The sequence below is a fragment of the Eucyclogobius newberryi genome, unplaced genomic scaffold (genome assembly GCF_026437365.1).
Source record: "Eucyclogobius newberryi isolate DKJ021-1_F unplaced genomic scaffold, fEucNew1.0.hap1 SCAF_5, whole genome shotgun sequence".
NCBI classification, from domain to species: Eukaryota; Metazoa; Chordata; class Actinopteri; order Gobiiformes; family Gobiidae; genus Eucyclogobius; species Eucyclogobius newberryi.
The window spans coordinates 16,014,680-16,032,011 of NW_027316167.1; the positions used below are offsets into that span (position 1 = coordinate 16,014,680).

Here is a 17,332-nt window from a genome sequence, read left to right on the forward strand (position 1 = left end):
TGATGAGGTGAAAGAATCCTTTGGCTGAAATTAAAAATGATGATGCCCGTCATAGACCTTTGACTGAATTCATTAAAGCTTATAAATCTGAACTTTCAAGGGCATTAATATCTAAATTATACAAGTGTATGAACGATCTGGGCAGCCACTCTACTGATTACATTAAGGGTAAATGGGAAAGAGAGGGTCACTTTTTTCTGGCTGATGATGAATGGGAAAGTATATGTAAATCTCATTGGAGAACCACAGAATCAGATGTTTGGAGGGAATTCTGTTGGAAAAGTGTGTCTCGTTTCTTTATACAGTAACACCATGTCAAAGTGCCAATTACTCAAGGGGAAATGCAGACTGTTGGAGGATGTGGCAGACAGAGGCAAACCACTATCATGTGTTTTGGGATTGTCCTGTTGTTCCCAAATATTGGACTGAGATCAACAAAGCCTTACAGAAAATTAATGACATCATCATCCCAACGGATTTCAGGACTCTGTATTTGGGCCTCAGGACTCCTGCCATGAACACAACCAGCAGTTATCTCTGGTGCATCCTCCTAGCAGCAGCTAAAAAGGTCCTCACAAGAAATGGATGACAAAAAATGCACCGACGATAAAGACCTAAAAACATTATACTTGACATTCGTAGCATAGAAAAAAATACATGCAGACTTAATAAAAAGAAATACAATTTTTTTTTACATACTTTGGGCTAAATGGGACATTTCGTGGGTACAGATTTTTTTTCTCTTTTTTTGCTTTAATATTTGCTATATAGTTTTTCTCTCTGATCTTCTTCGTGTTTGTTTGCATGTTGTTAAATTAAAAACATTTTTAAACACTTAAGTTTACAACATCATTTTTCAGCTCTTTCTGTAGCATTTTTTACAATAAACAATATTGTTAATGTTCAATTTTAGCATGCTTTCAAAACAAAATTCCTGTTATTATTTACATTTCAATATATTGCTATTCTAAAATAAACCAAGATGACCCAAGCTGCCCCCTCAGCATTTCATTTGAAAGAATCCTACACTCACCACTATATATGCTCTTGTGTTTTGGGATGAGACGCTTCACCTAACATTTTGTCTGAATGAACATGTCAGTTTGATGCCATAATCGCATGCGTAAAATGCCAGGCAACTCTCATTCAGTCAGGCCCAGGGCAGTTGCAACGACACAATTGGCTTCTGTGGTTTATAATTCATTCATACTTAGTGCAATACTAGCCGATGCTGAGATACCCTGTGCTTGCTGCTGTGGCCGATAACCAATATATGGCGATACCGATAAAACAAGATCCACAATATTATGTTAGATTATAGTTAATAGTTTGTTTTGTATGATTATGTTAAAATCCATATATTTTTTGGGAGAAAATTTCTCCTCCATTTCAACATTTTCTCTTTAGGCTATCTTTATATAAATACCAATATTGGAACCAATTTATCACCAATCCTCATTTTAAAATACAATCTGATAATCATGATCAAAATAATTCGCAGTAAGTATTGAAAGATTATTACACTGAGAGATTATTTTTGTCAATATCACTTACCTTTACATTCAATTTGTTTTAGCCTGCACTTTTTCTAAACCTTATCTAATCATTATATTATATCTAATCATATTTGTTATAATCCCTGCATGCAGAGGTGTGTGGACAGACTCATTCAGACGCCTGCGCTGGGTTGTGTGAATGGGCGCATCCTCTCTCGTCTTTCATACACGTGTCTTTCTAGAGAGATCTGACGAGTTGACCTCTCGCTCCGGGCTCTGTAAGCTCCTTATCCTCAGCGAGCGGTGGGAACACAGCCACTGGCTCATCAGATCGCATTCATCAGCCTCCAATGCTGCGTATTACAATGGGAGAAAGCAAACAAACACACACTCGCAGAATAATCCATGCATAAGCGCATCAGCCCCTCTGAGGAGATGCCGCTCACACGAGGCAGTGGGGCTTCTAAGGGGACTTTACCGCCTCATTTAAATGTTCTGTTATTTCGCCAATGTTTGAGAACCTATTGGGCTATGAATCCTTCACCCTTAAGAATAGGTTTGGATCTCAATGGGTTTTTAACTGGTTAAATAAATTACGTCTATCTATGAGTTTCTATGTTTAGAGCGTGTATCAAGTCTACCAGAATATGAAAATAATATTCACAGCAGCATAAGTGTCAGCAGTGTCAAAAGATGTAATGGATAATACAATAAAAATATACAATGAGTAACTTGAATGTACAGTAAGGGTACTATTGCATCTGTGGGATTACGACTTTGAGAATCTTATTTTAGATTGAATTATGTTTTCATGTTTAAGATTTCTCTGTATAGTTACCATTAAATAATATGCACATTTGCACATATTCCAAGACCTGATTTACAAATAAAAGAAATGTTCTTAAACAAAAGCTGTTGCCTTTGCGCATTTTTGGCACCGGGGGAAACTGTTGCCCGGCAACAAGTCATGCAGCTCAGAGATGTGAAAACAGTGGAACATCAGAGCAGCAGCAGCAGGAGGCCACTTAACAGTAGGTCACAAATGCATTTAGGCATGTAAACTCAGAGTGTTCATGAATTGGTTCATTTATTGATCATCCATCCATCCATCCATCTTCTGCCGCTTTATCCGGGGCCGGGTCGCGGGGGCAGCAGTCTGAGCAGGGACTCCCAGACTTCCTTCTCCCCAGACACTTCCTCTAACTCCTCCGGGGGGATCCCGAGGCGTTCCCAGGCCAGCCGAGAGACATAGTCTCTCCAGCGTGTCCTGGGTCTTCCCCGGGGCCTCTTCCCGGTGGGACATGCCTGAAACACCTCCCGAGGGAGGCGCCCAGGAGGCATCCGGAACAGATGCCCGAGCCACCTCAGCTGGCTCCTCTCGACGTGGAGGAGCAGCGGCTCTACTCCGAGCTCCCTCCGTGTGGCCGAGCTCCTCACCTTATCTCTAAGGGAGCGCCTGGCCACACGGCGGAGGAAACTCATTTCGACCGCTTGTATCCGCGATCTTGTTCTTTCGGTCACTACCCAAAGCTCATGACCATAGGTGAGGGTAGGAACGTAGACCGACCGGTAAATCGAGAGCTTTGCCTTTCGGCTCAGCTCCCTCTTCACCACAACGGTCCGATGCAGCGACTGCATCACTGCAGCCGCTGCACCGATCCGCCTGTCGATCTCACGCTCCATCCTTCCCTCACTCGTGAACAAGACCCCGAGATACTTAAACTCCTCCACTTGGGGCAAGGACACCCCACCCACCTCGAGAGGGCAAGCCACCTTTTTCCGGTCGAGAACCATGGCCTCGGATTTGGAGGTGCTGATTTTCATCCCAGCCGCTTCACACTCGGCTGCAAACCGTCCCAGTGCATGTTGCAGGTCCGGGTTTGATGGAGCCATCAGGACAACATCGTCTGCAAACAGCAGAGATGAGACCCTGTGGTCCCCAAACCAGACACCCTCCGACCCCTGACTGCGCCTAGAAATTCTGTCCATAAAAATTATGAACAGAACCGGTGACAAAGGGCAGCCCTGGCGGAGTCCAACATGCACTGGGAACAGGTCTGACTTACTGCCGGCAATGCGAACACAGCTCCTGCTCCGGTCATACAGGGACCGGACAGCCCTGAGCAAAGGGCCCCGGACCCCGTACTCCCGAAGCACCCCCCAAAGGACACCCCGAGGGACACGGTCGAAAGCCTTCTCCAGATCCACAAAGCACATGTAGACTGGTTGGGCAAACTCCCATGAACCCTCGAGCACCCGATGGAGGGTATAGAGCTGGTCCAGTGTTCCACGACCGGGACGAAAACCACTCTGCTCCTCCTGAATCCGAGGTTCGACTATCGGTCGGATTCTCCTCTCCAGTACCTTGGAATAGACCTTACCTGGGAGGCTGAGGAGTGTGATCCCTCTGTAGTTGGAACACACCCTCCGGTCCCCCTTCTTGAACAGAGGGACCACCACCCCGGTCTGCCAGTCCAGAGGCACGGTCCCCGAACGCCACGCGATGTTGCAGAGACGTGTCAACCAAGACAGTCCTACAACATCCAGATACTTTAGGTACTCAGGGCGGATCTCATCCACCCCCGGAGCCCTGCCACCGAGGAGTTTGCGAACAACCTCAGTGACTTCAGCTTGGGTGATGGATGAGCCAGCCTCCGAGTCCCCGGTCTCTACTTCCTCTTCGGAAGACGTGACTGAGGGATTAAGGAGATCCTCAAAGTATTCCTTCCACCGTCCGACGACATCCCCAGTCGAGGTCAGCAGGCCTCCACCCGCACCGTAAACGGTGTTGGTGAGACACTGCTTCCCCCTCCTGAGGCGCCGGACGGTTTGCCAGAATTTCTTTGGTGCCGACCGATAGTCCTCCTCCATGGCCTCCCCGAACTCCTCCCAGGCCCGGGTTTTTGCCTCTGCGACAGCACGAGCCGCGGCTCGCTTGGCCTGCCGATACCCCTCGATGACCTCCGGAGACCTACAAGCCAGAGTGGCCTGATAGGCCTCCTTCTTCAGTCTGACGGCATCCCTTACTTCCGGTGTCCACCACCGGGTTCGGGGGTTGCCGCCACGACAGGCACCGGAGACCTTGCGACCACAGCTCCGCGCAGCCGCATCAACAATGGAGGCGGAGAACATGGTCCACTCGGACTCAATGTCCCCAGCCTCCCCCGGGACATGGGAGAAGCTCTCCCGGAGGTGCGAGTTGAATACCCTACTGACAGAGGGCTCCACTAGACGTTCCCAACAGACCCTCACAATGCGCTTGGGTCTGCCAAGTCTGTCCGGCTTCCTCCTCCGCCAGCGGATCCAACTCACCACCAGGTGGTGATCGGTTGACAACTCTGCCCCTCTCTTCACCCGAGTGTCCAAGACACGCGGCCGGAGGTCTGATGACACGACAACAAAGTCGATCATTGACCCCCGGCCTAGGGTGTCCTGGTGCCATGTGCACTGATGAACACCCTTGTGCTTGAACATGGTGTTCGTTATGGACAATCCGTGGCTAGCACAGAAGTCCAATAACTGAACACCGCTCGGGTTCAGATCGGGGAAGCCGTTCTTCCCGATCACCCCTCTCCAGGTGTCACTGTCATTGCCCACGTGGGCGTTGAAGTCCCCCAGTAGAACAACGGAGTCCCCGGTCGGTGCACTGTCCAGTACCCCTCCCAAGGACTCCAAGAAGGCCGGGTACTCTGCACTGCTGTTCGGCCCGTAGGCCGCCACAACAGTGAGAGACCTGTCCCCCACCCGAAGGCGGAGGGACGCGACCCTCTCGTTCACCGGGGTAAACTCCAACACGTGGCGGCTGAGCTGAGGGGCTATCAGCAAGCCCACACCAGCCCGTCGCCTCTCCCCGCGGGCAACACCAGAGAAGTTGAGCGTCCAGCCCCTCTCGAGGAGATGGGTTCCATTTATTGATCATGATTCTATATTTAATTGATTAAAAACAATACAAATTTACTGATATGCTGCAAAAAAAAATTTGCTTCTCAAATGGTATTGTGATTGTGTGTGTGTGTGTGTGTGTGTGTGTATAATAAATTATACAAATATATATATATATATATATATTTATATATATAATATATATATAATATATATATATATATATATATTTATATAAATATATATATAATATATATAATATATATATAATATATATATAATATATATATATATATATATTTATATAAATATATATATAATATATATATATATATATATATATATAAATATATATATATATATATATATATATATATATATATATATAAATAAATAAAACAATACAAAACAATTTGAGAATGGAAAACAAATAATTTAAGAAAATTATTCAAAAATTATTCCAGTTAATTATTTGGCTATAGCTTACACATTGTTCAATGGCAGTTCATTTAAAAGTATGAAATGCAATGACATCAAGCGGTTAAGTTATCTCAGGTATGAGAATGTTACTCAATCTTTTCTTTTTAGACAGATTACGAACAAGCAAGATGAGTGTAAACATTCTCATGCAGAAAAAATATACAAAATAAATTACACAAGACTGCTCCTAAAGCAGGGGGTTAATATGTTTGCCCGAGCGCACTAAACACATGATTTAACAGAAGACACGTTTGCACATTCACAGACCTGCGTTGGTAATGTTATCTTTAGCACCACAGAATGCATCATCAAACAACAATGACAGCCTGTGTTCTTTGTGTGTGTATTTGTGCATGTGTGTGTTATTTGTGTGTGTTTCACCGTGTGGCCAGTTTATGGTTGATGACTCCACTGTCTGTGATGACCTCACTCAGGCGCAGCTCCAAGTGCACTTTACCCTGCAGAAAAACACAAGCATATTTACATGGTTAGGTTTTATTTATTAATTAGCCTTTATTTAAAGTTATGTAGTCATGGAATTCAGGTATACTGTATCGGGAAAAACCTTTTATCAATTTAACTACAGAAATGTTACATCGGTGCTTTGGACCAGTGGTTCTCAACCGTTTTGTCTCTAGTATCCACTGGGTTAGGGTTAAGTTGTGTGTTTCTCTTTAACCAGTGATTCTTTAGGCAAATAAATATGTTTTAGTCATTTTTTTCAGTTATATTTTCTTGACGTTCAATCTTCCTACAATAACATACTTAAGGATGTAAAATGTTGTCATGGAATTAGACAAACACCGATGCTATTCCTTAACACACAGAGAACACAATTCAACTTAGAATATGAAACGACACAGAAACATCAGACATTTGTATGGCAAGCTTGGGAGAAAACGCTGGGCTGTGTCAGCCAGGCCGTTGTAAGGAGCCTGGCTGACCCTCCTGCGTCTCACCTCGTTATTCTGGAATAGGCGGGTCACATTTCTCATTGGTCAGCCTCACATCAAGGCACTTGGTATTTTTCCGTAGAGATCAAGCCTTGGGTAAACATTACCCAAACTCCTCTGGGCTGTCACCCCCCCTGGGGAAACATTCTTTGGCCCATCTTTACGATCCCTTCACAAATGCAGTTTGTCACACACCCGTTCTTCTCTTAGACTAATGATGCAGATAAAATATCACTATTATGCAGATAAAATACATCACAGAAATATAATCATATATTCACATTTTATCACAAATGTACTATAGAGAACATAATATTCAATACTATTCCATTTCACTTTATTTTTTAAAAATGTAGTAGTTCAAAAGTATTTGAAAAATGTAAAAAAAAAAAATACTACTCTTAACCCTGACCTCGTTACCCACACTTTATTAAGGTTAATTAAGGTGTATTGTTTATCAAGTGTAAACTATGCAACAGTATGAAAACAAACCAAACACTGAATGTCAAGCTTAAGCCATTTTCCATCTTAAACGTTCGCTCTAATGACATAATGACAGTGCGGCGCCGCAGCTGTCGAGAAAACTCTATTAATTAAGATCATTAGTATGCAAACGGACTCAGTGGCTCCATCACAAACGCCTTTACGAGCGCGAGCCCGGGCCAAACAATGTGTCCACTATTGAAACGACAACAGGGACACTCTATTTTCCGACTTCATTTGATCCTCGCCACTTTCTCTCCCTCTTTCACATCCTTCCTGTGTGAGCTGTAGCATGAATGTGTCTCTGTTTTAGGCCACAGCTCCAGGGCCACACACGCCCCTCTATCTGCAGATGTTTCTGTTCGCTGGCCATGTCCGTGTGAGCAGCCGTGCGTGTGGGGGGGAGAGAGCGAGGGGCAGAGAGCGGGGGAGGGGGTATAGGAAAAAACAAGAGAGAAAGAGAGAAGAGGTGGAAGGGTATTTATTAGGGAGGGAAAGAGAGAAGAAAGAGGTGACATAGAAGAGAGGGGGGAGAAAGAAGAGGTAGAGGGAAAGAGAGAGGGAGACAGAGAGGAGAGGAGAGGCGGATGGGTAAAGAAGAGAGAGAAAGAGAGATTAGAGAGCGAGAGAGCAAGAAGAGAAAGAGGGGAGAGGTGGAAGGGTATAGAAGAGAGAAAAAGAGAGAAGAGAGCGGTGGAAGAGGTCAGAGAGACTCCTGTTGTACAACAGTCGGTCTGACAGTCATTCAGCCTTGAATCAACATCTTCTTTGTGCTCGCCGGTGCTGTAATGGTTCAAGGGTCAAATGCACAGGACAAATTTCCCTCTGGGGACAATAAAGTGCACCATAACCTTAACTGTAACCTTAACTGTGATGGTTGTCGCCATCTCAGCATTGTGGGTTGCTGAATGTCTATCCTCTATCTCACTCCATTTCACTCTAGAGCTGTCCTGTCAAATAAAGCCTTTGGGGCAGACAATCAGTTTCAAAGAATCATTAGTGACTGGTGGAAATGTATTATAATAGTAAATATTTCAGTTATTGGTTTCCATGCCAAAATGCCCCCGTTGTCTTCCGCTCATAATCATAAAAAGGTTTTGTTTGAAGTGTTTATTTTAAAGCTGTACAGGTAAGTCACCTGCTTGTTGTTTTGCATTAAACTGATCTATCTTGCATTTATGCAATCACAGGTGGTTTATTATGCGGATCGGCTCTCCACAGATCTGAGCCGTAATTTGACCAAGTGACTGCACAGATCTACTCGTCTCCAAGGACATAGACTTCAATGCCATTTCTTTAGGTTTACACAACACGCTTATGCCAGGTTGAAAACATGGCAGTAGCTATAATGACGTCTCTGTCTGATTTAGGATAAAACGTCCAGAATCTACGTCTCTCGGTTTGGAAAACTGTAGCCGAGTTAGAGACCGTTTGTGGGGCACTGACCTGAACCTCTGAGTCAGCGCTGACAGGTTGGAGCGGGAACCAGGTGTCTTTCCCGTGATACTTCTGCAGATCCTCTTTCTTCACTGCGACCTTTCCTACGCACACAAACCCACAGAGACAAACGGTGTTAAACCAAAAGAGGGAACACTTCCTAAAACACACACAGGTTTCAGTACCTACACGGACTCACATGCCACGTCAGACACTGTCCTCCTTTCACTTAAATACACTGTAAATAGGACATTTATGTGGACATGCATACACAGGATAATCATGGTTGACAAAGTAATTTGCAACCTCTGCAATTTTGTAACTGCATCATCAAGTTGAGATTCGATTGCAATAAGTTGCAGTTGCTATGCAGCAATATCCTCGTACCTGGAGGATAGAAAAACTAAGAAGTAGAAAACAGCAGGAGGGGCATGTAAATGAGAAGATGAAGAGAAAGGGAGCGGGTGGTATTGATAGTGAAGGGACAGAGTGTGTGAGGTGTGGTCCTGCTCCCAAACCTAAGATAACGAAACTTATCTGGGAGAAAAACAACAAGGAAAACAGGACAATGGCACCACATTGTCAGTTTGGTTCAAATGTGTTTACAGCAACATAAAACAGGATCTGGGCTGGAGATATAGTGTGTTTTGAAAGTAATTTTTCAGTTTGTGGTCAGTGGTATCAAACAAACAAACAGTGAACGGCAAATGCAAAGTCAAACGCCCATTTAACCACAACATTCTGTATTGTTGTCACTAGAACTGAGGCAGGTTGTGTCATCTCACGTTGAACCGCAGGAACATTAGGTTTGTTGTTGCTGCAGGTAAGACAAAGGAACCCAATGAACCTCTGCCAATTTAAAGAAGGCAAATTATGATATTTCTTGGTGCTTAGAAAGACACTATGACACATGTCAATTGCCTAAATTACATACATAAAAGTAGATTACATTTTGTTGACTGAACATTGACTTCCTGTTAAACTGCAGAATTGAGGAGGACAATGACGAAAAATTACAATGTACCATTGTAAGGCTGACAACATGTCATGTCAACATAAGACTAAACATTAGATGTTAATCATGTCACATTATAAATAAAAAGACCATTTACACACCGATGCTGGAGTCCCTCCTGAAGACGTCCCTGTCAAAGATGTAGAAGGAGAGATGTCTAAAGCTGCGAGGGATCTCACAATAAAAGTCCTCTCCATAAAATGGACTGAAAGAAACAGAACACACGTTTAATCAAGTCCATAACAACCGCCGGGGCAAAATATGTTTACAGGAAGAGCAATTACCATGGAGCGTGTGGCACACGCTAAAGGTTAGCTGTACAGAACAATATATTAACTGTGCAAAAAGAGTTTTGAACTTGTTTCTATGTATTTTTGAACTAGTAGCAATGTGTTTCTCTAATTTTGGTGAAGATAAAATAACATGAAAAAATCTTTCTGCGGAGTAAGACATTTTGATTAAAATGGTCACGTAAATGTTTATTGTTCTTTTATCTTAATCCGTGGACAGATAATTACCGTGCACTTAAAACAAAAGAAAAATCTGAAAAAATCTAAAGTAGTTCAGATTTATAATCAAAATTCAAGTAGTTTTAATTTGAATAGTTAAATAAGTTTTTGCATATATGTATCAGAGCTGGAAGTCCATGAGCCGTGCCCCTGAGGCTGAGGCTAACAACACACAAGAACTCTAGGTTTACAGAGAACATCACAAATGTGTACTATGTATGTCAAAATGGGCCTAACTCTGGCATAATAATTACAATTACAACAATATATACAAGATTATCAGTATTTCTGTAGCTCAAATCAGGTGTACTTTTTACTGTAGTTGCACTACTGAGGTACTTTTAGAAAAAGATTTACATGGATAACAAGGATTTACAAGAAAACAAATGTTTAGGATCATCTATGAGCTTTTGAATCCAACGTACAACTCAGAACTCAAACTGGAAAATATGTTGCAGTAAACTCATCCATGGACGATGAGTCATGCTGTGATGAAATCCATCCACTACACTGTACTTCCTTTGTGTAGCCTATAGTACTTTGTATCATGGTGCAAATGCAGTCACATTCTGAATATTGACTCAATTGTTTGTCTTTAATGAGCAGTCACTGATGGCTGCAGTACCAACAGCAGTGACTTAATTTCTACCACAAAACAATGATTCTTGTCGAGATTGATGATCTCATAGATTCCATTTTAAGTAAACAACAAACCAGTGGCAAAACTAAAAATTAAATGGTTGACAATAGATCATAGCATTTTGTTTGTTTTTTTCTTAGTTCAATAATAAAGGAGTAATGAGAATTGTGTCCCTTTTTATAACGATGACAAAATATTAGTAACACGTAGGGATGTCACGTTATCAAATTTTAGAGTAACGATTATTGTGAGATTGGACATTTATTCGCGATTATTGAGACAGAAATCTTTCTTTCATTCCCACATTGTAAATCCTAAAGATTGTGACTAAAATAATGTGACAAAAACAGCCAGATAAACAGTTATTTACAGTCTATTTTTGGGCCGCATATTGAACAATATAAAATATTGCGACCTGAATAATCACGAATATTGATTTACTTCATCTTAACAGCCCGAGTTACATGGTAGAAGTGGGATGAGGCACAGATCCTACTAGATGATATAAGACACACTATTTGGTCCATTAGGTCAAAGCCTTTTCCAAATTCCTTTCAAAATTTTTATTATGATTATTTTCAAGATAATTCTTCAAAAGGGACAATAATCTTGTGGCATTTTGATCTTGCAATATCTAATATATGGCTAAAAGTAGTTTCAAACAAACCACTACTATTAGATGTTTTCCCCCTCATTTTAGGTCTAAATTCATAAATTATAATGATCACGCTTTATTTTTTTTCACATTCTGTGTATATTTTCTCCAATTTCCATATTTGTATGAATAATAATAATAATTAAAGCCACGGTAGCAGCGATGATGGCTATCGCCACCCGCGCGACCGCCCTGACACTGCATTCTCTTAGAATTTATTCTTTAGACTTTATTCTTTAGACTTTATTCTTTAGATCCCCTCCTCCCTGTACCTCCGTCACCTAGCAACAGAGACCTGCCGCTAATGCTGATGCTAACGCTAATGCTAAGACCACAGCACGAGAGGAAATGTTCCATCAAAATAAAAGAGGAAGTGAAGGCATTAATTGCGCCCCTGCTGGCCAATTGTGAAAATACACAATATCTGCAATGCACTTTTTTCATGGGGTCTCGAGGAGAATATAACCCATGAGTTTCAATCAAATCAGACAATGTTGAGTTTTTCACACAATGGGTAGGGGGCGCGATAGCAGACCATAAAAACGCATTAGTGAGTGAAATATGAGCTCCTCAGATCAATTCCATTAGGCGTGACTTGTCCTAGAAAAAAACAGTAAAATAAGCCTTTTTTGAGGAATATCAACATTTTTGGAATATTTATTAAATTTCAATGTCTTTAGATGCAAAAAGTGTTGTTTTGAGCTTGATCGGAGAAAAAACCTTTTTGAAAAAAAAGGTAAATGTGGCGGCGCCACTTTGATTATAATAATAATAATAATAATAACTTTTATTTATATAGCGCTTTTCAGTGACCCAAAGACGCTGAACATAATAAAAATTATGTCAAGATTATGTCATGGCTGACTTCCTGTTTATCATAGAGCGATGCTGCCAGGTGTGTTTTACTTGTCAAAGGTCAGAGGTCAAATGTAGCTCTATCACTGTCCCAAGTCTCATGTGCCTAGGCCAAATATTAAGCATTTCATGTTTTCTCTTTTTTGAACTAGTCGCCACTGTTGCGACGGGCGTTCTCGCACCGTTTTATTGGAGTTCGAGCCGAGCCGATAGTGTCTATGTCCCCATGTGTGACCTATGACCCCATGTGTGACTTTCATCAATGTTCAGGGAGTCAAAAATGCCCGAGTTGTGGCAAAATGACCACGAAAGAAGAAAAAGAAAAAAAAGAAAAAAAAGAAAAAAAAGAAGAAAAAGAAAAAAAAGAAAAAAAAGAAAAAAAAGAAAAAAAAGAAAAAAAAGAAAAAAAAGAAAAAAAAGAAAAAGAAAAAGAAAAAGAAGAAGAAAAAGAAGAAAAAGAAGAAAAAGAAGAAAAAGAAGAAAAAGAAGAAAAAGAAGAAGAAAAAGAAGAAGAAAAAGAAGAAGAAAAAGAAGAAGAAAAAGAAGAAGAAAAAGAAGAAGAAGAAAAAGAAGAAGAAAAAGAAGAAGAAAAAGAAGAAAAAGAAGAAGAAGAAGAAGAAGAAGAAGAAGAAGAAGAAGAAGAAGAAGAAGAAGAAGAAGAAGAAGAAGAAGAAGAAGAAGAAGAAGAAAAAGAAAAAGAAGAAAAAGAAGAAAAAGAAGAAAAAGAAGAAAAAGAAAAAGAAGAAGAAGAAAAAAGAAGAAGAAAAAGGAAAAGAAGAACTCGAGCCAATAAATGTGGTCTAGGGATGTCAAGATTATTAGGTTGGTGACCGTGATTATTCAAGTCACAATATAATTGTCAGAACCAAAAAAATATAATTGTGATAAAGACTAAAAAATACAATGCTGTTTCTTGCTCCCATTTAACTTTATCTTGTCTTTCATAAAGTTGGGGAATATGTTAGACCACGAGAATGAAAGAAAATGAAAGATATCACCTTTGTTTGTTCAGTCACAATAAATTTGAACAATCGTTAAATCGTGATGGTTTTTCACACAACAATCCCAACACTAAAATGAGATATTATGACATCCGTAATGTGGTCTATCTTCAACCCGGCTGATGTGTGAAATTGCTGACAGAGCGCTCTCACCAAAGTGACTTCTCCACGATCTTAGTCCTGAAAACCTCTTCCTGGTCCAGGTTGACGGTGCAGTAACAGTCCCTCATCTTGTTTGGCCCGGGGTACGGAGGGATGTTTTTAGCCTCACCTGCACAAAAACACACAGAGGAGACGGAGGACTGAGTCAGCTCCTATTATTTAGTATCACTGCTGTGGGCCGCACCGCTGTTTACTCAGACAGACAGCTCGGAGCGATGTTTACTCAAGACAAGCCTCGTATGCAAAGGAGAAACAGAAGGCACACGCCTGGCTCTGCTGCTGCACACACTTTTATTGTCATTACGTCATCACCTCTCTAATGAGCGTCACAAAACCAGGACAACTACATTTCATGGGAAATAAACAAAAGCAATTTATCCAACAGACATTGAAAAGTCGGGAATTTTCTCCTGCAATTTCCCCATTGTGGGACCAAAATGCGATCAGGCCATGCAATTGATCTAAATAAAAACTGTGATTTGAGTTATTACTTTATTCAATTACAAAAAAATGTGTAAATAAAAATACAATGAATTGCCTTTTAGTCAAAATTATATGTGCCGATCAAAACATTGAGCAAAGTCACCATTCTAATCTTCACATCACAAAATATATTTGGTCTAAACAGGTTTTACACTGTATATAATGGTATAATTGTTTGAAATAATGAAGATAATTGAGCAGCCTTGTGTGATTCATTGTAGTTTTACAACAAATTTAAGCTATTTTTGATTGGATTGGATTTGGGTTTAGTTTTTTTTTTTTCATCCCTTCATCAAAATAAGCTTACCAAATATGCCTTCAAACGGGTTAATGTGGTCTTTAGTCGCATACGTTACTTGAAGTGAAGTATCTTCATAACTGTTGAGGGTCAGAAGTTTAAGCCAGCAGCTGCCGGCTTTAGGCGGGAGCGTTCTGTGGCTTCTGAGTCACAAGGCTGACACCGAGAAATCAAACAAACTTCAAATCACCTCACACACATTCAATTATTTGAACAGCGCACCACACAGACTCAGCTTGGCTTTTCGGATAGCTTTTTAAATAATTTTATCTTTAATTTGATCTATAACGTAATACAATTCTAAAACAGCTTTTTCTTCTTCTTTCATCGGTTTTGTTCCTTTCTTAGTCGAGGTTAGAACTGCAAGGTTCATCTTGACTGAAATATTGCCACAACCAACATATGGCGGTTATGATTTCTAGGCAGAGTAATCTTCTTAGTTAAACAACAACATAAAATCCTGTCTCCATGTTAAAACTAAGTCCCAAAATAATTTAGCCGTTCAGATTTCAGTTTGATGTCAAATATGGATGAAATGATATCCAAGTGCTGCCCGGTGGTGGAGTGGTTAAGGCACAGTGCACATATGCCAGGCTCCAGGTAAAGCCGGTCGCAGTGTTGAAGTTCCATTCCTGACTCCGAATATTTAATGCATATCCTCCCTTCTCTCTCATCCCCCATTTCACACTACTTTCCTGTCAATAAAGCCTACGGACCCAAAATATTTAAACATTTTAAAAAAAATATATATATATATATATATATCCAAAGGTCTTGCCATGACAAGAATAATTGGTACGAATGATTACAGAACTATTCCAAAGACTTACTGCACAAGTAATATATAACAGTTAGGGTCATGGTCTATGTTTTGGGTTTTTTATAGCTTCTACTTCTGCAACAAAACAATTATTGTTAAGTTATTAAGGGGCAATGTGAGCTATAGGCATATTGCAAATTGAATAATAATCACAAATAGATATTTTTCCAACGTCGTTCGCCTTGAGTTGGACCGTTTCATGATGGGGAATTTTTTCCTATACAAACAACCGAACAGCTTTGTTATTTTGTGGTGCTTATAGGATCTAATGTCCAGTCTAACTAGAATAATCAGATAACTCAATAATTAGAGCAGATTTCTCTTTTACATGCGCAAGAGAAATGTGGTGTGTTTGATATGTTGGTTAATCAATGGATTTCAAGAGTAACTGTTATTTGGAAGACAAAATAGCCGGCAATAAATTTAAAAATAACAATTAAAAAAAATATTATTATCTTCATCATCAATTATTATTAGGCCCGAGCGCCACAAGCTGGCGAGAGGCCTATTAATCTCGTAAGGCCGTGCGAAGCACGGCTGCGAAAGTGCGCACGTAGTGCGCACGAAATCGAGCGCGAAGCGCTCGCCCACTTCCAAACACTCACTAACGCACTCCTTCACTCATGCACGCCCCGTGCATATAATTAGTAGTAGGAAAATGGAACATTACCGTTGTAAACGGGCGAAGCCCGCGCAAAAGTGCGCACTAAACGAGCACTTTACATTGGGATGACGACCGCGAAGCGAAGCGGTCGTCATCCCCATATAAAGCACTCATTTGCGCTAAGTAGCTCACGAATACGTTCCCCATCTCTTGCATGTTCCGTGCATATAAGCATGTAATGCAAAAATTGAACATTATTACTGTATAGAGGGCCAAAAACACAAAGTGGGCGGAGCCCACTCAAAATTAACGATAGGTACCCGTCAGTGACCAGGGACCCACACCATGAGGTAGGAAAGCGCGAGCGCTTTCCGAAAATGTATAGTTCATGATATTTGAAAAATGGGAAACATTGTTTTCGCATCGGAATATTATTCTTTCTTTCTTTCTTTCTTCTTCTTCTTCTCGGGACCAACCCCCCTATTTTTCACCCAGTGAACATTGACGAAAAGTCACAAAAATTAGCCCACCTCTAAAAATCGTGCCTCTCTACTATCTGGCTCCTTTTTCTAAAATTAAAAAAATTGGCGCGTCAGCGCCCCCAAATGTACCAAAAATGCATTGAGAGATGGGAAATGACCCAAAAGAAATCTGATCGTAGAATCATGAAATTTAGAGGTAGATGGTGACAAGAGAAGTAAAAAATATTATTACGGCAACGCCGTCCGCCCAACCAAATGTCGGCCATATTGCTTCAAAAATGGCTAAACATGACTTCGGAGTTTTTCCAAACGTCGTACTTTTACGAACTCCTCCCAGGGCGGTGGCCCTAAAAAGCTGAAATTTGGTGAAAATGCTACTGAGGAGTGGGACATCAAAAGTTATCCAAATTACATTGATACCTCTCATGGTCTCAAGAATTTCAGAAATCTCCCAAATTTAACATTTCTGCCGTTTGCGCAGATAAAGTCCGAATTGCGTCAAATTAGAATCAGTTGTTAAACTCTTTGCCCTAAACCTACTTGAAGTGAAATAAATTAATTTGGAGCCACAGCGCCCCCTACAGATTTTATATGGAGGTTAAATATTTAGTTTTGCGAAATTATATGAAATTTGACACACAACTCAATTTTGGCATCCCCATCAAAAAAGTCAATGAGACCCATGTCATAATTGTTATGGCTTTGCCGTAACGATGACCGAAACCTTCCATGTTATTCCAATGGGGAAATCGCCAGAACATGTTTACACTTTAGACTTTCACAAACTCCTCTTAGGGGCGTTAGACATATTAACCTGAAATTTGGTGAGACTGATCTTCAGGGGTGGACCATCAAAAGTTATCCACATTTTTATTCTAAGAGTCACGGTCTCTGTGCGGCAAAGCCGCACATTTTGCCAAGAATTCAAAATAAAATTGCTTTTTGATGGTTAAACAAAGGGGAGAAGATGTGACAGCGTCACAGATTCAGCAGTAGATGTAATAAAAGGACAATTGGGGCCTCCTCTTGCGGCGTGGCGGCGGCGTGGCGAGGGCCGATCATTGCCGCTTGCGGCTA

General features: G+C 41.1%; 1 protein-coding gene across 4 annotated transcripts in view; it reads right to left on the reverse strand.

Moving 5' to 3' along the window:
* Positions 1 to 17,332, reverse strand: part of rasa3 (RAS p21 protein activator 3) — a 54,117-nt gene that overhangs the window by 20,682 nt on the left and 16,103 nt on the right. For all 4 annotated transcript variants that reach the window (XM_072464699.1, XM_072464701.1, XM_072464700.1 and 1 more), the window contains exons 2-5: positions 13,560 to 13,677; positions 9,848 to 9,951; positions 8,741 to 8,835; positions 6,240 to 6,316 (exon numbers count right to left, since the gene is read on the reverse strand). In XM_072464699.1, coding sequence (XP_072320800.1) covers positions 6,240 to 6,316; positions 8,741 to 8,835; positions 9,848 to 9,951; positions 13,560 to 13,677 — 394 coding nt within the window. The remainder of the gene's footprint in view (positions 1 to 6,239; positions 6,317 to 8,740; positions 8,836 to 9,847; positions 9,952 to 13,559; positions 13,678 to 17,332) is intronic.